The sequence below is a fragment of the Anabrus simplex genome, chromosome 5 (assembly GCF_040414725.1).
Source record: "Anabrus simplex isolate iqAnaSimp1 chromosome 5, ASM4041472v1, whole genome shotgun sequence".
NCBI classification, from domain to species: domain Eukaryota; kingdom Metazoa; phylum Arthropoda; class Insecta; order Orthoptera; family Tettigoniidae; genus Anabrus; species Anabrus simplex.
In genome coordinates this window covers 97,773,946-97,795,576 of record NC_090269.1, presented here as the reverse complement: position 1 = coordinate 97,795,576, position 21,631 = coordinate 97,773,946, and the positions used below count along the sequence as shown (strand labels likewise).

Below are 21,631 nucleotides of genomic sequence, written 5' to 3'. Positions count from 1 at the left end.
TTGTCCCAGAGGAGTGCGACAGGCCTCGGCAGCTGGCACAATTCTTATCCTCGCCGCAAGCTGGGGGCTTCATTCATCCCATCCCTCACCCGGTCATTGACCAGAAAACAGGTTGTAGGTTTTCATTTTTCGTGTATAAATACCGTACATGGAATAAGTATAATAAATATCCTGTTCAATTAGACTATTATTCTGAAAGAACATGACATTTCTCCAGTATCCTATTTTTAAAATTAAATTTGTTTTAAATATGTTTAATTTGAATAACTCACTACACAGTGATATATGATGCGTTATTGACTAATATTTATAATGTTGATCTAAATAACCCAAGTATTGCACTGAAGAAGCCCTTAAAATAGGGTGAAACAGGCTACATAATGAATATGTAATAAATAGTAGTGATGGCTGATTAAAGGTTTACTTCACTGAGGATTAATTAGTCAATACACTTTAATATAACTTATCCAGATATTTCCCAGTCTAATATTATAAGCCATTTCTCTCTCTTAGTGTTTAGGCCAACTCATGATACAAAACCAATAGTTCCTGTCTCTGCCAGAACTAACAATAAAACATACAGTAAGGACTGCTGCTTGCTCTAATCCCTAGTGATAACTGGCATAACTTAGGCCTACTCGTTTACGTGTGCTGAGCAGTTTGAGCAAGCTGACGCAACTGCTTGAGCACAGTCTCTAACAACTTCTTCTTGTCACGCTCGCTCTTCTTTAAAACTGAAAACACAGTCTTCTTATCTGCTTCCCGCAATCTGCAAAAACACAAATATAACTATCTTGTAAATTACAAATAAGTTACACATAAATAAAAAAAATACAAGAGTACAGTAAGAGTACAAGCATTACAATTAATCAAAAGCCCAGTTTTATTACCATATTCATCTTAAATTAGGCCCTTCAGCAAGTATGTTTACTATGTTTACTAAGTTCAATGTATTCATTCCCACACACTCTGTTTACAATTTTTAATTGTTGCTAGTGACAAACACATCTGCAGATGGTTTAAAACACTGCTTCAAACAGTTTGTTTATTTCCCGTGGACAATATCCAAATATCCAGTGTATAGCATCTGGTAGAGGTCCCAGCTCAGGGTTACGAGCCAAGACCTCAATGGAATCTACAGCAGAACAGTGGAGACTGCGGAAGAAGCAGCCCGTACTCTGGGAATAGCATGAGTATACTATTCATCAGCAGCGTTTGTTTCCCATCTTAGGGGCAGCTGCAAGGGTGTCTATTCCCCATGTTAGGGGCGGCCTGAATAATTGCTGGCAGTAGTTCTAATATGCCTTTGGGAGTGGCGAACCCATCTTAACAATAGCTTAAAATGAGTGATGGTAATTATCAGCCTCAGAAAAAGTTAGGGCGTACCTTGCTAAAGCGATGCACAGTTCTTGTGCTGGGGGAGCTGTGATAAGTGGGCAAGCAGCGGTTCATATTATGAAGGTGGGAATAATAAATGTTGTGACCAAAACGAGAAAATCAGAGGAGTTGATTGATTTTATGGAGAAAGAGAATGTTGCAATGATGGGGCTGAGTGAGGTTGAGTGGAGGGGAAAGGGAGTAAAGAGAATGAGTAGAGGGTACACCCTATACTGAAGTGAAGGAGGTGAGGCAAAGAATTGAGTAAGTGTGATTGTTAACAAAATCCTGGATAAAAATGTTGATAGGGTAGACTACGTTAGTGATAGAATAATCAAAGTACGATTGGGGATGGAAGAAGGAGTGAAAGATTTCATCCAAGTTTATGCACCCCAAACTGGAAAGAGTGAGGAAAATATAGGAATTCTTGGAAATATTTGAGGAAGTAATCACTGATGTGGGAGTGATAGTCTAGGGAGACCTCAATGTGCAGGTTGGAAATGACAGAATTGGTAAAGAAGAAGCGATTGGTCCTCTTGGATATTGAGAAAGAAACAGCGAGGGAGATAAGCTGATTGATTTTTTGTGAGAGAAATTGAATGATTGTGGGTAACACTTGGTTTAGGAAGAAGAATAGTAGAAAGATCACTAGATATAGCTGAGGTGAAAGGAGGACAAAAACAGTTATTGATTATTTATGGCTGAGAAAATAAATCAAACTGTTAATGGAAGCAACAGCACTAGCAGGTGAGGCATTTGATGGAAACCAACAAGTTAGAAAAATTGAAATAGGTAAAATTGTGAGAGTAAAAGAAATAAGACAGAAGAAACTGGAAGTATGGAAAAAGAAGTATGATAACAGAATTCCAGAGAAATTTCAGAAGTTAAAACAGTGCATCCCTATATCAGAAATAGAAAGTGTAGAAGAAGAATGGCTTAAATTGAAAAAAACACATTTATAAGTTGTGCAGAGAAGATTTGTGGCAGAACTTTGACGAGAGTGAAGGAAAAGGAGACACCTTGATGGAATGAAAAGGTGATGGAGGTTGTTAAAGAAGAAAGCATGACAAGAATGGAATAGAGATAAGAAAGAAGGAAGTAAGATTAAGTATCAGGAAATTAAAAGTGTAAAAAAAAAAAAGTGGTAAATGAGGAAAAGAAAAAATGATGGGAGAGATTCACACAAGAGTTGGAAAAGGATGTAAATGGTGAACAAATTATTTATGCATTGATAGAAAAATAAGAGAAATAATGCAGAAAAGAGAATAATGGTAAATGAGGATGATTCAGAAATAGAGAGTGATACTGCAATGGCAGAGGTGGAAATGGCTGTTTAACATATGAAAATAGGAGAAGCAGCAGGGATGGATGAAATATGTGTGGAAATGATTAAGGCAGCAAGACCCATCGGTCTACATTGGTTATACATGCAGCTAAGGTGTATTTGGAGACAAAAGCAAGCACCTGATGATTGGTGTAAAGGTGTAATAATACCAGGAAGGTATGTGACAATTATCGAGGAATTACACTGTTTGTCACAAGTAGCCAAAATATTCGGGAAAATAATTAAAAGGACGATGAGAGGAAGGGTGGAAAGAAATTTAGAAGAACAGCAGTATGGATTTCGACAGGGCAGGTTAACAACAGACCTGATATTTACCATGAGATTACCGATGGAAAAAATATGGAAAAGATCTGGTGATGGTATTCCTTGATCTAGAGAAGGCATACAATAGTGTTAAGAGAAAACGTGTGGGAAACCCTGGAAAGAAAAGGATGTGGAAGACAATCATGGAACTAGTGAAAGCAATGTATAAGAATTGATCAGTTGTGTCCAGTCTCCAGTGGGGAGAATAGATTGGTTTAGAAACCAAACTGGACTAAGACAGGGAAATGTATTGTCTCCACTTATGTTTATAATGATTATCGATGAAATTCTAAAGGAAACAAAGGCAAGATATGGAGGGGATATGAAAATATTATTGCTTGCAGATGACATAGTGATCTTGGGAGTCAACAATACAGAAGTGCAAATCCAACTATAGGCTTTAAATGACATTACTCAGAAATACGGTATGAAAATCAGTGTGGAGAAGAGCAAAAAATGTGGTGATGACAAGAGGAGAAAGATAATGCAATGGAATCGTTAGTCTCAGGGGACAAAACCTTAAGGTTGATGAATACTTCAAATATTTTGGAAGTGAAATAATGCAAAACCCCACCAACCTGGACACAATGTTTGGGAAGCCAGGCTCTGCCTGTCACAAGTCAGGACAAAGGGCGAGTGATAGAGGAGTAACACCTCTTTAAAAAAAACCTTGGTCCAGCTGACCCAGCTGGTAGTCCCATGTAAGGGTCCCTTGCCAGGGTTACGGTGAAGACCTCAACAGTAGTGTAGGCGGAGAAGAGGGACTTTGGAACGGTGGAACTGGCGGAAGGGGCAACCCTCCTATTCTGGGTAAACAGAATAGGAACTGCTGCCTTGCAGAAGTGGGAGCTTCAAAGGCTAAGGGAAGAAACCCCGACAGAAAATCAGCCTGGTGCCTCAGGCTTAAGATGGCAGCCCCGTCAAGGCACTTGGAAGCAGTGGGTTAATCACTCGCTCTTCTTAAATAATCTGATTATAGAAACTGAAGCAAAATTACAAAACCAGAGGGATAACCTGATGACGACCTTTGGCATGAAGAGGATAATGAAAATTGGTTGCTGGAATGTGAGGACCTCGAGGGAGAAAGGCCGACTGAAACAAGTGACATGGGAAATGTAGAACTACGGGCTGGATATTCTGGGATTGAGTGAGGTGAGGCGGCCAGGTTTTGGCGAGATACAAACAACAGATGGAATTACATTTCTATATTCTGGTAGTGAGGATGAAGAGCACAGGGATGGAGTGGGGTTGCTGCTCAGTAGAAATGCAATGAGAAGTCTTATGGAGTGGAAGCCGATTTCCAGTAGGCTTCCGACTGCTAGGTTCAAGACCAAGATCAGGAATGTGACCATTATCCAATGCTATGCACCTACAGAACAATCTGAGTTGGAAAAAAAGGAAGAATTCTACCAAATGTTGCAAGATGCCACAATGAAAAACAGTAGGAAGGATATTCTCATAGTTATGGGAGACTTCAACGCGAAGGTTGGCTCAAAAAACGAAGGATTGGAACACATCATGGGTATACACGGTCTTGGCAAGATGAATGAAAATGGGGAAAAGTTTACGGAATATTGCGCCAGCCAAGACTTGGTGATAGGTGGCACGGTGTTCCCGCATAGGCGGTGTCATAAGGTCACGTGGGTGTCTCCTGATCAAGTCACGGAAAACCAAATTGATCACATTGCGGTGAGCAGGAGGTTCAGAAGAAGTTTGGAAGATGTTAGGAACAAGAGAGGAGCGGACATTGGCAGTGACTATCATCCTGTTGTTGCCAACTTCCGTATAAAGATCGTGGCAGTCCACCAAAAGTTCATCACTCGGCAGAAGTTTGATGTTGGTAAGCTAAACAATCAGCAGACATTGGAACAATTTCAACTGGAACTTAGTAACATATTCGAGGTGTTGGATTTTGAAATAGAGAAGGATGTGGAGACTGTATGGAACGAGGTAAAGAACATCTATGTGGAAACAAGTGAGAAGCAGCTCAGGTACAAAAACTACCTGCAGAAGGAATGGATATCTGCTCAGACCTGGGACAAGATAAATTACAGAAAGGAGATACAGGCCAAGCTAAATATATGCAAAACCAGACAGCAGAAGGCTCAAACACAAACTGAGTATTCAATAGCAGATAGGGAAGTAAAGATGAGTGTGTGAAAGGATCACAGGAAATGGATTGATGAGCAGGCAGAGAAAGCAGAACAGGCAGCAAAAAGGGGGGAGATATAAAGGAGCTTTATGGCATTACAAAGATGCTTTCGAAGAAAGGTTTTAACCCCTTCAGTGGCAGGTTCTGGGAGACCTCCTGTGCCAGAAAGGTGAGGTTTTTTCGGAGGAAATTATTTATTTTTAGGAAGCAAGGAATGAGTAACAATTATTAATGGAACACATTCATATATTATTCAAGGTTAATAAAGACGTTACACTCTATTTACACTTTTTTCAGTAGGCCTGTCTACACCTTTCTTTTGGTATGGTAGTCCTGAAAGCAATCTTCAGGGTGCAAAGGGATATTGCCGCAACTCTTACATTCCCACCTTGTTTCTTTCCTACCAGGACAAATTCTACACACTCTAGTTGGGTATTTCCTCTTTCCAGTTGGGGGAATGTGTGTTGGAAAGTGCCTTTCTACTAGTCGACTTGGGGGCTCAGTTTTTGAAGGCCGTCCACCTCGCGAATTCACTCTCCCTGCTGCATACTTTTCCAGCATTGAACTAATCACTTCATGTCTGAATTGAAGCAATGTTTTAGAGTCATTATTCTTCTGGAACAGAATAAATGCATTGAGCATCATAATGTCTAGCAAGTGAAAGAAAAGCTTCCTATACCAACTAATGCTTTTTCGCAAACACTCGTATGGCTTTATTTGTTGGTCCAACTTATCAACGCCCCCCATACTGTTGTTGTAATCTATGACAGAGCAAGGTTTCATCACCGCTTGTTGCGTATTCCTGTCTACCTTACCTGTAGCAACCTGGGAATTATCATTTACATTTGTAAGCATGTAAATATCCTTTTTGTCTTTCCACTTCACAACACAGATATTTTCACTTACAAATGATGCAGTCTCACCTTTCGAAAGTCTTGTGTTTATCAAGTCCTTAGGCATGCCTTTACGGTGAGGGTTTACTGTGCCACACATCCCAAACGCCTTGCTCTGCAAGTCTTTACATAACAATGGGCTAGTAAACCACCGGTCCATATAAACAATGTACCCCTTATCAACTAGCTCAGGACAGTCGACAAGTTTCATCACTGATAAGTGGCTCACCAGATGGGCTACGTCTCCTCCTCCTCGGCGTTCTTCCCCCTGACCTGTGTAGACAAAAAGGTCCCAAGCATAACCAGTACCTGACTCGCACAGGAAAAATATCTTGATTCCAAAGCGCGACCGCTTCATGGGCATGTACTGTTTCATCACTAGCCTCCCTTTGAACAACATAAGAGACTCATCAACACAGATCTTTTGATCTGGCATATAAACACTTCTAAACAATGTTCTAAGCATGTCTAAAACTGGTCTTATTTTCCTTAGACGATCAGTCATATCCACAGTATCATTGTCCACAAAGTGTATGTACCTACAGAGAAGTTGGAATCTGCGGAGTGACATGGTTTCATAAAATATTGGTGTTTTGAGAATACTGTCCTGTGACCAATACATTTTTATTTCAGGCTTTTGTATTATTCCCATCAACAACACTAATGCAATAAACTGCCGAATTTCGTAAGAGTTTGTTTCTTTCCAAAACTGTGCTCTAGTATGCGGAGATTTATTTACAAGTTTTTCAATGCACTTTTTAGCATACGAATTTGTTTCGGTCACTATCAAATTTACAACGTCATCCGTTAGAAACAGTTCAAAACAGTCAATCGCACTCACCTCTGGTAATAATCCAACCCTCACACCAGGATTTCCCGTAAATGGAATTATATTAGGTCGCACGCTATCCCCAGGCTTACACTTTTTCCACACGAATGTATGTTCAACATCTCCTACCATCACCTTAGCTTCTGACGTAATATCTTCTTCACTTTCACTAGAAACACTAAGAAGGTCATTATCCGAAGAATCAATAGAATCATTATCACTGCTATCAGAAATACTAATGTCACTTAGAGATTCATCTTCGATGTAGTGCCTTATTTTGTTTTCAGACAAACATCTCTTCCGTTTCGCGCTCGCCATTTCTGTTTACCTTGTCAGCTGGCCAGAGATTGTATATGTAACGTAGCGAAGATAAGGCATATTTTAGGCCAGAGAGTTCATGTATACAGCTGCAAACCCTCCCGCCATCTGTTGAGAATGCTGGAAAACATTTTTCAAAGAGATTACAGTACCAGAGAAATTATTGGGCGATCGCGAAATGAACACTGCAGCTAAACGAGAATTTCTCGGGCGGTGACGTTATGGGCAAGCGTGCGCCACCCGAGAAATTCTCGGGCGTGCCACTGAAGGGGTTAATAAAACTAGGCCTCTGAAGAGCAAGACAGGCGAGATCCTCACTACGTGTGAACAACAGCTGAACAGATGGAGGGAACACTTTGCGGACGTTTTTAATAGAGATGTTGGACTGGAAAATGAGCAGCAAGGAGAAGATGAAGAAGAAGCAGAAGTGGATCCAGGTATCGGCCTTGACCCTCCAACCCAGGGTGAGATACGGACAGCGTTGAAACAAATGAAAAATGGGAAGGCACCTGGTCTGGACAACATTCCAGCAGAAATACTGAAAGCAGACCTTGATACTACAATCAAATTGCTGCACCCACTGCTGGAGAAGATATGGAAAGAGGAGGAAATACCGACCTACTGGAAGAAGGGGCTGATAGTCAAGTTACCAAAAAAAGGGGATACAACAAACTGCCAACTGGAGGGGCATCACCTTGATCTCCATCCCAAGCAAAGTGCTGTCGCGAGTCATCCTGAATTGCATAAAGGATTCAGTAGAAAGAAGGCTTCGAAAGGAACAGGCAAGGTTTCGGTAACATTGCAGCTATGTGGATCTCATCAATACACTCCGAATCATCATAGAATAGAGTGTGGAATGGCGGAATATCCTCTACCTCGCATTCGTGGACTTCGAGAAAGCCTTCGATTCTGTAAACCGAAGAATCATGTGGAAGACCCTCAAGGAATACAGAATTCCATCAAAGATTATCAAGATCATGCAAAGAGATGTACGAAGGGTATGAGTGTCAGGTTCTTCATGAAAGGAAACTAACAGAAAAGATAAACATCAAATCTGTTCCTGTTGGTCCTAGACAGTGTGATGAAGAAGGTAATAGGACAGAAGAGGGGTGTTCAATGAGGGATGAGAGACAGGCTTGAATATCTCGACTTCGCAGATGAGCTTTGTCTTATGGCACAGCGGTACCGGGACATAGATGATAAACTGAGCAAGTTGCAGAAGGAAGCAGAACGTGCAGGTCTCATGATCACACAAGCAAGACTAAAGAGATGAGGATTAATTCGGATGTCATGACCAGCTTGTCAGTAAATGGAAAGGAAATTGAGCAAGTTGAGTCCTTCCTCTACCTTGGAAGTATAGTTACAATGGATGGGGGAGCAGAGGAAGATGTTCAAAGCCGTATCCGGAAGGCAAATGTTGCGTTTGTCCAGCTCAACCCTGTGTAGAAGAATAGAAACATCTCCAGGAAGACTAAGCTTCGCCTCTTCAACAGCAATGTAAAGTCGATTCTTCTATACGGCTGTGAAACATGGAAAGTTACAAAACACATCAATAACCAGCTACAGGTGTTCATTAATAGATGTCTACGTCACATAACAAATGTGAAGTGGCCGGACATAATCTCGAATGAAGATTTTTGGACCGTGACCAATCAGCAGCCGATTGACATCCAGATCAAGGAGAGGAAATGGCACTGGATTGGACACACATTAAGGAAGCCGGATGGAGCTGTTGAGAGGGCGGCAATGGACTGGAACCCTCAAGGCACCAGAAAGCGAGGTCGGCCCAAGACGACCTGGAAGAGGACGATTGAAAAGGAAATCGCAGAGGTTGACAAGACCTGGAGCGAAGTGAAGAGAATGGCCAGGAACCGTACTGTGTGGAGAAATTTCGCCAAGGAGCAACAGGAAATAAGTCAAGTCAAGAAATAATGCAAGATGCAAAATTGGATAAGGAGATCAGCAGAAGTGTACTAACGGGAAATATATTCCACCAGAATGTAAGGAACCTGGTGTGGAACAGAGAAGTTCGTATGAAATGTAAAGAGATAATGTACAAGATGTACTATACCCCTATATTAACATATGCATCAGAGACTCTGACAGGAAGAAATGATAGTAAAATTCAGGCCAGAGAGATGAAGTTCCTGAGGAGTATGGTAGGAAAGACAAGGGGAGACAGAGTAAGAAATGTTGAGGTCAAAACAGAGATAGGGGTAGAAAAACTGAGTGATAGGATGGAGATGAATAAATTGAGATGGTTTGGACATGTTATGAGGATGGCGGAAGGAAGGATACCAAAACAAGTGTGGAGGCTAAGACAGAAGGAAAGAGGGCAAGAGGGAGGACCAGAGCAAGAAGGGTAGACTGTGAAGAACAGTATAAGGAAAAGAAGACTAGACTGGAATAAAAGTGGAGAAGTGCCATCAACACCCTGACCTGAGAGGAGCTGGACAAGGGGAAATGAAAATAATGATGATGATTATGATTATTATTATTATTATTATTAAGAATATCCAAATGCAGATAAATTTGCTATATTGATCAATGAAGCTCTCTGTGCTCAGTTTCGACAGACTGAAATAATTATATCGTTTTCCATATATTCTAAAATCGAACAAGGTCAAACTTGCAGATCTTGTGAATTCCTATGTGCGGTATAAATGGCTCAATAATTATAGGAAAAATGAGAATCCTTTGGATGAAATAGTTAGAGGTGACTTTTCAGACAATGAAAATACAATGCATATTGAAGAAGTGACAGTGGAAGAAATGAGGAAAAAATGGTCTTATGGTTACCTGCAGGCATTTAAAATCAAACCTGCTTGAAAAATGCATTGGTCTACTCAAGGTATTTCTGGCATGCTTGTCATCAATTAAACTACATCCAGAAACAGATTGTGGTAAATCTAATTCTAAAATACATGAGCATTTCACTCAGTTCTATTCACCAGTTTTTAGAAACTATTAGTTTAAATGCAATCTTGTAAAAAAATGTACAAAATTAACCAAGTAAATGGTCAATACCAACTCTCGAACATGGAACTTGTGATGTTCTGACTCTACTGCGCAGGCTTTATGGTTAGCTTATGGGTTTGCTACGCACTAGTCTTTGTCCACATGGCTGTAAGTGTTAGTCTTTCACTACTTAAACAGCGTCCTAACGAACGCAGGTGGAAGTCATTGATGACACGATCTATTAGTTAAAGGCTTTAGGAAACTCTTCCCGGATGAAAGTCTGTTCCTAGCCTGTAGGTACTATTCCAACACTAAAGAGTGTTCATGGATCAAAGAGTTCTTTCAATACGTACGAGAAGTCTCGATCAAAGATATTCACTATTCGCTCTCCAAAATTACAATAATACATCTACGGTTGGTGTACTTAGAATTTATAGGCCAACTTTCTCATAGTACCCATGGTGTAGGGGTAGCGTGCCTGCCTCTCACCCGAAGGCCCCGGGTTCAATTCCCGGCCAGGTCAGGGATTTTTACCTGGACCTGAGGGCTGGTTCGAGGTCCACTGAGCCTACGTGATTAGAATTGAGGGGCTATCTGCCGGTGAGATAGTGGCCCCGGTCTAGAAAGCCAAGAATAAAGGCCGAGAGGATTCGTTGTGCTGACCACATGACACCTCATAATCTGCAGGCCTTCGGGTTGAGCCGTGGTCGCTTGGTAGGCCAAGGCCCTTCAAGGGCTGTAGTGCCATGGGGTTCAGTTTGGTTTTTCTCCTAGTAACTCCAGGGGCTTCACTATTGAACACTGGGATTCCTTTTGTGGCCTCTGAACTGGTCAACTGCTTTCCCTTTGTCCGACCGCTTCAAACTTCGCCTGCCTCTGTGCCAGACTTATGGTTCGCGTCTCAGATAATACCTTCCCAGTACATTGAGCATTATATAATGATCCTAGGTTTGAATACAGACTGATTCAATACCTAGGACCTTGTCACTGGCAAGCATCAATGTCTGTTTTGAACAGGAAAGGCAGTGACAAGTGTTTCACTGTTCTCTACCACACATGCACTTGCATATTTAAGAGCAGATGTGGAACTGCCAACACCAGCTCTTAAGTGGTTAAGTAACCTCCATATAATCTGGTCCTCATTGTAGCAAGCTGGAAAATGTGTGTGGGTCCATCTAGTCTGGATAATTTAATTTCCACAGGAATCTTGCTTTACCTGAAGCTTCTTCTAAGGGCTTAGAAGTATGGAGGAAACTTCTTTTTAGATTTTAGCCTAGAATGAGGCAGCTGATAACCATACAGTGGGTGGGCTTTGTCATAGTTAGCCTTAAGAAGTTTCCTCCATACTTCTAAGCCCTTAGAAGAAGCTTCAGGTAAAGCAAGACTCCTGTGGAAATCAAATTATCCAGACTAGATGGACACGCACACATTTACCGGCTTGCTACAACGAGGAACAGATTATATGGAAGTTACTTTTTGATGATTCCACGGAGGTGTATGGCAAGCAAGGAAATTTATCTTCTCTACAGGAGTTGGATTTCAACAGCCTGTGATCATCCTGTAAGTCTAATTTAGAGTAGATCCAAGGGACATGGAAGGAACCTCCCTGAAGAATACTACAGAGAGTATTCTGGTGTTCGAGAGTATTCAGGTGTTCACTGGGCAATGGCATAGTGCCAGCTGATGCTTCTAATCCAGGAGTACCTACTGCTATTTATTGTACAAGCTCTGTTAAGAAATAACCAAACTTTAAAAATCCTGTGAAAATGCAAAGTTTTAGCAGTTTCCTGTAAGTGACTCTGTATGGTGCTATCCTTCTTTAGTAACTAGCTATTCGGCACAAATTTCTGAAAAAAGATGGTTTTCAAATTAGTTTGTGAGTATATAAAGTGTGTGTTGTGATTGTTGAGCAGCATGTGAACACTTGATTCTGCTTCAAACTGGGGAAAATTTGCATAGAAACATGCCAGACAATGAGAGTTTACAGCAATCATTGCACGAGTCTTGTGCAATATTATGAGTGGTTCCACTTGCTTCTGCTTCAAACTGGGGAAAATCTGCATAGAAACATGCCAGATAATGAGAGTTTACAGCAATCATTGCACGAGTCTTGTGCAATATTATGAGTGGTTCCAGGAAGGACAGTCGATGGGTGATGACCAACATTCAGGATGGTTCTCTACGTCATGTGAACTACTGGTATTATCTCGAAGGCCTGAGACGTTGGAGAGAAAGTGGCTGGAGAAAAAGACCAGACTTGTACAGAAACAACTCTTGGAGCCTCCATCATGACAACATGAATCGCTGTTGCTTAATCACTAAAACAACTGTGCTTCTCAATCTACTTTACTTACCTGACCTAGCCCCACAACCTTTTTCTATTCCTCAAAGTCAAATTCACATAGAAGGGACAACAATTTCAGTCCTCTGAAGAGATCACAGGTGGAACTGTTTTTAAATTCCCCTAATTGCCTATTAGGACTGGGGAAATGGTCTCCATATAAACATACAAATAAGAATGGCCAAAGACTTGTTGAACTCTGCATAGAACATAACCTTATCTCCAAAACCACATACTTCAAAAGGAGGCCAAACAAACTTAGAACTTTGAAACATACTGATTGGAGAAAGGGGAATGGTTAATAATAATAATAATAATAATAATAATAATAATAATAATAATAATAATAATAATAATATTGGTTTTACTTCTCACTAACTACTACTACGGTTTTCGGAGACACCTAGGTGCTGGATTTTGTCCTGCGGGAGTTCTTTTACGTGCCAGTAAATCTACTGACATAGGGCTAACATATCTGAGCACCTTCAAATACCACCGGACTAAGCCAGGATCGAACCTGCAACGTTGGGGTCAAAAGGCCAGCGCCTCAACCGTCTGAGCCACTCAGCCTGGTTAAAGGGGAATGGCAGCTGGATCACATACATATGGGCAAATCCTTTCATGGGGACATCTACAAAATTGAAGTATAAAGAGGAATAGATACTGGGTCAGACTACTATAAAGTCAAAATCAAAATTAAAGTCACACCCCTAATGAAAAAAGAAACAGAAATCCAACAAAGAAAAGAGGAATTATGATCCCACACCAATTAATAATAATGTTGTTGTTTTTACGTCCCACTAACTACTTGTACAGTTTTCGGAGATGCTGAGGAGAAACAAATTCACCCAAATTATCAGGCAAATCAAAAGAGAAATCTCCATCATCAGATGCCTTCCGCCTACCAAGGTTGGCAATCCAATTGATTATGATTACTTGCAAAACAGCAGCTCAAAAGATTCCATCAAAAGTTTGTCCATACTAGCAGCGCAAGCCTTTAAACCACATATCATTGTCCTTCAATTATCCCCTCAATGAGGAGTTTGAGTAGTTCATATCATTCACCTCTCAGAAGTGCTCGATTAACATGAGCTTTCACTTCTTGATGGTTTTTAGAAGCTCTTTTTCCTCATTTACCAAGTTGAGGAGTTCCTCATTGGTATTCCTTTCTACCCTGGATATTCAAAGCGTTCTTCTGCACAAGTGGCCAAGTGTCCAGTCGTCAAAACCATACAGAACGGCGGGGATAATACAGCATTACAATGTGCCAACTCGGAGCTGAAGGTTGAGATCTCTACTGATGAATAGGGCCCTCATACTGTTGAACAAATTTTTCGCTTGCCCAATCCTGGATATTTAATTTCTTGGGATTATAATTCTCATTCACTATAGTCCCAAGAAGGATGGCACTTCCTGAACAATTGTGTTGATGTGCAGGGAGGCTTGCTTAGGTTGTTTATGAAAATAAAATCAGCTTGGTCTTGCCAATATTCATGAACATACCAAATGCTGCACTGATCCTTTAATGTTTTTAATAATAATTTGAAGAACAGTAAGGCTACTGGCTAACACAACCATATCATCAGCAAAGCATATTTCAATTACATTTCCATTTATTCTAACGCATAGGTTAACATCCTTGACAGCTTCTCAGAACATAACCTCAGAGTAGATATTAAAAAGGAGAGGGGACAGGACACTGCTCAGCTGCATGCCTCTATGTATAGCTATGTCCTCAGTTGTCTCTCCCTCTATTTCGACCTCTGCTGTTTGGTTCCAATAGAGCCGAGTGGAACCAACATCAACACTAGTAGTTATTAAAATCTCAGCAAGTTTTGCATGAGATAGACAATCTCAAGTTTTTTTTGCTAGTCGATGAAGCATGCGTACATGTTGAAATTCATTTCCAGGCATCTCTGGTTCAAAACATTCAAAAAGAAAAGAGCTTCGTGAATTCCCAATCCGCTTCTAAAACTAAACTGATTGAATGAGATGTACAATGTAACGAATGACGTGATATGAGTAACTAAAACGGACTTTTATATGTACTGTAGGCCTAAAAGTCGTGTTCACCATTTGTCTTTTTACGTTTAGAAATACTGCCTTCTGACGAAAATACCCAGTATAACTTAAATACATTCTAAGTTTGTTAAATAATAGTACAGAATGTTTACACGTACAATTTATAGCTCTTTATAACCTAGAATTCAGGTGTTCGCTGCACAAAATTTTGAGGATATCGCATATTGGACCCCACTTTATTATTTTTGGCTGTAAAAGTGGGGAAAAAAAGGGGTCAGCCTTACGCCCCACAAAACTGTGAAAAATGTAATTAATTTTAATGTGAGAGAAAGTCTCACGCACGACCACTCACGTTACATTTCGGCTAGCGACCACTCGCGGGTTAATGCTGAAAAGTGAGAATGGATTAAAGAACAACTAGGTAAACCCCAGGGAGACTCCAGACTTTGAAGCTGCACAGAACAGAGCATCACTTTAAAATTAGTCACGGCATATTACAGGAAATAAAACAAGCACAACAAAGTTTGGCTTTCCACAAGTAATGCTGTCTCCAGCTGTAGCTTCTTTCTTGGTAGAAAATTAGTTCCTCCAAACAGGGCACCACTAAGCTTACATGCTTAATGCAGAAAAACATGTAGCTAAAATGAGAACTAAGTATAAGAACTGATTAACAGAAAAGTGTACTATGGAGCATAACGGCATGCCTGGACTAGGTACTTAAGGTATGTAATAAACAAGTAAGGGCAACAACAATAACAACAAAAATGTGCATGTTACTGCTGCCTTACATAGGACTGGTATTAAGTCATGAAAGGAAGAGAGGCTTTGTCCTTCATATTCCTGCCCCCCCCCCTCCCCCTTTTTTTTTTTTACAATTCGCTTTACGTCGCACTGACACAGATATGTCTTATGGTGACAATGCAATAGCAAACAGGTAGGAGTGGGATGGAAGCCCCAGCATTTGCCTGGGGTGAAAATGGAAAACCATGGAAAATCATCTGCAGGGCTGCCGACAGTGGGGTTTGACCCACTATATCCCACCCTGCACATTTATTCTACCTCACATGTCAGCCTAGGTAATCATTCTTCTACTTCTTTTTTTAACTGTCTGACATAGAAAGTTTTGTGGGAATGTAAAAAGCTGCAAGTCAGGAGCGGGGCTTGCACACAATATCAAATTCCCATAAGCATTTTAAAATTATTCAGCTAACTGAAGGAATGTTAATCTTTTAGAATAGAGGCTCAGTAACAATGGGTTACTCACTTTTCCAGCAACACAATGGCAGTGTTGGGGTTAACTTGTTGATATTTGCTGCTCTCCTGACCATAGTCATGGAAGTAGGTTGGCCAATCCCAGGTCATAAACAAGTCCAAAAGCTGCCTGAGGTCTGCAAAGTACTGGAGAAGTATACCCTCCTCGAGACCAGTGACAGGTTCCGAGGCAGCAAACTCTGTTAAGAAAAATGGTTATATTAATATAATTTCACCCATTCTACAGTACATGCAACCCTTAAAAGTACTTCTTAGAACAGTCATCTATTTTCTTTAATGACATTCCTCAGATTAAACAAGCTTCTCAGTTCATTAAGTTGAACAGTGGTTAAGGACAAGGGACCAAAAACAAAAAAAGGACCAGGTGAATTTTTGGAAATATCCTCTTTTTCGAAAATGAAAGCAAGATTTAGATTTAAATTGTGAGCAATTGATAAACCAACAAGTCACAAGCCACAGAAAAAACAGCATTCAGTCATAGTTAAAAATGTTATAGATTTGGAAATATTGCTTTCTTTAGTGAACACCCAATGGACAAAAGAGAAATAATTTGAAGTAGAGGTTAAGTATACATACATACATACATTACATAATCATTATAGACCATTATGCCTTTCAGCATTCAGTCTGCAATGCTCTATTTGCAACTAGTGCTGTGGCCCCATTTATTTCTATACCTCTTATCTTAAAATCGTTAGAAACTGAGTATAACCATTGTCATCTTAGTCTCCCGCTACTTCCCTTACCCTCCATAACAAAGTCCATTATTCTCCTAGGTAACCTATCCTCCTATCACCTCACGACCCTACCGATGAAGCAGGTTCTTGCGTACAGCTTCATCCATCGAGTTCATTTCTAACTTAGCCTTTATCTCCTCATTCCGAGTACCCTCCTACCATTGTTCCCACCTGTCTGTACCAGCAATCATACTCGCTACTTTCATGTCTGTTACTTCTAACTTATGAATAAGATATCCTCAGTCCATCCAGCTTTTGCTCCTGTAAAGCAAAGTTGGTCTGAAAACAGACCGATGTAAAGGTAGTTTCGTCCGGGAGCCGATTTCCTTCTTAAAGAATACCGTTGATCGCAACTTCAAGCTCACTGCATTAGCTTTACTACACCTTGATTCAATCTCGCTATATTACCATCCTGGGAGAACACACAAATACTTGAAATTATCTACCTGTTCCAGCTTTGTATCACCAATCTGGCATTCAATTCTGTTGAATATCTTACCTACTGACATCAATTTAGTCTTGGAAAGGCTAATTTTCATACCAAACTCAGTATTCAATACAAAAACATTCAAATTGTTTGGAATTTCATTAATATTTGACTTGCTTCAGAATTGCTTAAAGAAATAGGTTCTTCAATGAATTACCTTCTGCTAGTGGTTTAACATCACACTAGCACATTGAAGGTTTAGAGTGATGCAAGGATAGGAAAAGGATAAGTAGTAGTAGGCAGGAACTTGCTATGGCCTTTATGAAAGTACAGACCAGCATGTGTCTGGTGTGAAAATGGGAAACTATTGAAAACCATATTCAGGGCTGCCAATGGTGGAATTGAACCTATCGTCTCCCGAATGCAAGCTCACGGCTATGCGACCCTAACTGCACGCCCAACTCGCTCAGTTCAATGAAGTACTCTTGGTATCGAAAGAAGGAGAATGTAATGATGAAAAGTGTTAAAGTGAAAGTAGACCATCATCATCACCACCACCATCAATGTCCCACTCCAATCGCCCGGGTGTGGTTAACAAGCCTCCTCCACTCCTTTGTGTCCTTCCACTTTTGCTGCTCCATTACTTCCACCACATCCAATCCAGCTTCTCTAATGTCCTTCCACATCTGATCCATCCACCTTCTCGGTCTTCCAACTGGTCTCTTTCCCTTAACTTCTCTTTCTTATTCCCTTCTTGCTACCCGTTCTTTTCCCACCCTTTTTACATGTCCGAACCATCTGCTTCCTGTATGTTCTGTACTAACGGTTCTATATTTAGCTCTTCATTGATTTTAATATTTTAAATTCTATCTCTTCTTGTCTTTTTAACCGATGTTCTTAAAAATTTCATTTCTACTGCTTGGATATTGTCTCCTATTAGTTACCAGTGTTTCTAGCCCATATGTCACAACTGGTATGAAATACTGTTTATATAATTAATTTTGATCTCTTGCGTACTTTGTCGTCCCATGAAAGCTCTCTGACTTGATGATAAAATGTCGTACCTTTACTTAGTCTTATTAATGTCAGGGTTGATTTCATTACTTCCATTAATAATGCAACCCAGATATGTAAACTGTTCTAGGTTTTCTAACCGTTCTCTGTTTATGTTCACTTGGCTTCTCTTTTCCACAGTGCATGACTACAGTTTTCTTTTTACTAATTACCATTCCAAACTTCTTCAGATTTTCAGTCCAAATGTCCAGTCTCCTGTGTACTTCCTTTTCTCCCTTTCCCCAAATCACCACATCATCTGCAAATACCAAAGCATTCACTTCATCACTACCGATATTGTTTTACACGTTTTATGATTTTACCCAACAATATAATAAACAATAATGGCGACAGTGCACTTCCTTGCTTGGATTTTTTTTGTATAAAATATTTCAGTCACCACTCCCCACTTGTGCACTGCTTTTACTATCATGATACAACATTTTTATCCTGTTAATTAATGATTTTGGTACATTCCTTTTCAGTAGACATTCCCATACATGTTTTCTCTTAAGTGTATCAAAAGCTTTTTCAAAATCCAAAAATATGAAGATGATTTCCTTGTTCCTTTCCAGATTTTATTTTTTTTAACATTATCGTTCGCACTGTAAATATCAAGTCTATTGTTGATCTATTCGGTCTAAAGCCATATTGTTCTTCCTCTGTTTATATTATATTGCTCAGTCTTTTGTCTATTACTTTCTCCATTATTTTTAGCCCATGGAATAATAGTGTTATACCTCTATAATATTCACATTTCTTCCCATTTCATATTTTGAACAACTGTACAATGCTTTCTTGTAGCCAATCATCAGGTATCCTTTCATTCTTCAATATGACATTGAAGGCTCAGTATAGCCATGTAGTCCAATGTTTCCTGCTGCCTTAATCATATCAGCATTGAATTTGTCTTTTCCACTTGCTTTACCTTTGGTCATTGCTTTCACAACCCTTTCAAGTTCCAACCATGTTATTCGGTTCTCTTCTTTTTCTCTATCTGTTATTTCCGTTTTCTTACCTCCTTCCTCTGAGCAGTCATCTTCATTATGAAGTTTTTCAAAATACTTTGCCAACACCTTCTGAAGACCCTTTTCGTCATGTGCTATGGATCCATCTTCTCTCTCTAATGCCTTGATCTTTTCTTTATTTATTCTTTTCGATTTTATTACTCTGTAAAATAGTTTCTGATTTCCTCAGCTATCTTGCTCAATTTTGTTGGTAAACTCTCCCCAACATTTCTTCTTTTCTTCCTTGATACTCCTCTTTACTTGTAGTTTCAATCTTTTGTACTTCACATGTAACCTTTCTATCTTATTCTCATCCCTCTGATACTTTTTTGCTTTTCCTTATCCATTTCTTTCTTCACCTTGTTCCTTTCTTTTATTTCTTTTTTTATTTTGTCTGTCCACCACCGTGTCTCCTTTCCCTTACCTTTGCTTTTGTTTTCCCGCATACTTCAGTTGCTGCTTCCACAAATGTCCGTCTTAAATTGTCCCACTCTTCTTCTCCACTTCGTATTTCCGTGTTAGGCAACTTCCTTTTTTGCTATTTGCTTTACGTCGCACCGACACGGATAGGTCTTATGGCGACGATGGGATGGGAAAGGCCTAGGAAGTGGAAGGAAGCGGCCGTGGCCTTAATTAAGGTACAGCCCGGGCATTTGCCTGGTGTGAAAATTGGAAACCACGGAAAACCATCTTCAGGGCTGCCGACAGTGGGGCTCGAACTCACGATCTCTCGATTGCTGGATACTGGCCGCACTTAAGCAACTGCAGCTATCGAGCTTGGTAATTTCCTTTTTATCCAATCTTTGAATGTCATTCTTTTATCCTCCTCCTCCTCCTCCTCCTCCTCCTCCTCCTCCTCCTCCTCCTCCTCCAATTCCTAAATCCTGATCTTTGGTTTCTTCTTCAGTACAATTTTGGGGACTTTTACTTGTTTTAATTCTACAATTAATAATCTATGATCACCTTCCATACTTTCACTGGGGATTATCTTCGTAATCATGACGTATCTTCCCCATTCTCGGTCTGTTATAAAATCAATGAGTGTTCCATACTGTCCATCCCAACAATATTGGCTCATCTTATGGCTATTCCTCTTCATAAACCATGTGTTCTTTATTATCAAGTTATTTCTGATTAAAAAAAGTCCAACAGTTTCTCTCCATCTTCATTTCTATCACAATACCCATGTGGGCCCAGAACATTCTCATATCCCATTCCATCAGTTCCTACATGAGCATTCAGATCTCCCATTATCATGATCCCATCTACAACAATATGTGTTTCCAGTTCATTGAGGAAATTGTTCTTTCTTCCACACTACATCCTGTCTGTGGAGCATACACCTGTACTCTCTTCAATAGTTCCTTGTTAACATGTATGTGCATTATTAAAATTCTTTCATTCACATACTCAACTTCAGCTATTGGTTCAACATTTTGATTCACTATAAATCCCACTCCATTTCTTTTCTCTTTACTCTTACCCATCCAGTACAAGGTGTACCCCTTAGTTTCTTCACTCCTTTCCCTTTTACTTCACTTAATCCCAGGATGTCGAGTTTTCATCTCTCCATTAGATCAATCAATTCATTTTCCTTCCCATTCATTGTTAAAATATTTATTGTTCCAAATTGGGTTTTGTTGTCTGATCTAACACTTGCATGAACATCAGAATTAACATCACACTGTGTAACTGTAGTCAAAGACTTGTCAGTTCCATTTCCATTTTTAAACTTCCATCCGAGGCTTGTATTATAGTTGAAAGCAAGTATAAATTTACTCATCTGCTGACCTGCTAAGCCTAATGCATCTGAGGATTTTCTTTCGGGGTTTACTCCCTTAGCCTTTGAAGATCCCTTTTCTCCACAAGGCAGTGGTTTCCTCATCTAATTTTCCCCAGCGAGGATGGGTTGCCTCATCCACCATCTTCGCCATTCCGAAGGTTTCCTTCTCTGCCTAAGATGCTGTTAAGGTCTTCAGCCGTAACCCTGGGCATAGGTTCCACGTTATACTCCGCGAGACTGGGTCCCTGCCTGAACTTAGCTCTCCTTCACACCGGCCTAATGAAGTGGAGGATATCCACCCCCGCAACATGGATGTGCCAGACAAGAATTACTCAAGTGAAGGATAGGATAAGTGACCCTATTTCCCTTGAGCCGGCTTAATGGTTGTGCGTGATGCCACAACCAAGGGCTTAATTCTAAGGTTTCCAACAGACTCTTGACCAATCCAACTTGTTACCAGATATTTTCATTCCTTATTTTGCCTCCCCTGTACAGTAGTATACGAGTAATATCCTATTAGAATTTAGTGTGATTATTTTATTATTGTAAAATATTTGTGTAGTACTGGTGTAGTAGAGGTATCCGTAGAAACTCGTACTAAAATACTGTTGTTGCAATTAGAATAGGCTTAATTGCAGTTTGGAATTGTGTAGTTCTTGTGTAGGCTATTACTTTCGATATTCAGTAATTAACAGCAGTTTTTATCCTGTCAGGGGTTGTAGGATAAAAAAAATAGAGCACGACTAAGTAGTATTGTAGTGTAGTCGTATATTAATTACCTTATTGTTGTGTACTATCCCAGATAATATATCCC

At 40.1% G+C, this 21,631-nt stretch overlaps 1 protein-coding gene across 6 annotated transcripts in view; it reads right to left on the bottom strand.

Moving 5' to 3' along the window:
* Positions 1 to 402: 402 nt before the first annotated feature.
* Sec15 (exocyst complex component Sec15) overlaps positions 403 to 21,631 on the bottom strand; it is a 233,595-nt gene continuing 212,366 nt past the window's right edge. For all 6 annotated transcript variants that reach the window (XM_067147038.2, XM_067147037.2, XM_067147041.2 and 3 more), the window contains exons 15-16: positions 15,803 to 15,989; positions 403 to 769 (exon numbers count right to left, since the gene is read on the bottom strand). In XM_067147038.2, coding sequence (XP_067003139.1) covers positions 643 to 769; positions 15,803 to 15,989 — 314 coding nt within the window. In that variant the 3' untranslated portion in view covers positions 403 to 642. The remainder of the gene's footprint in view (positions 770 to 15,802; positions 15,990 to 21,631) is intronic.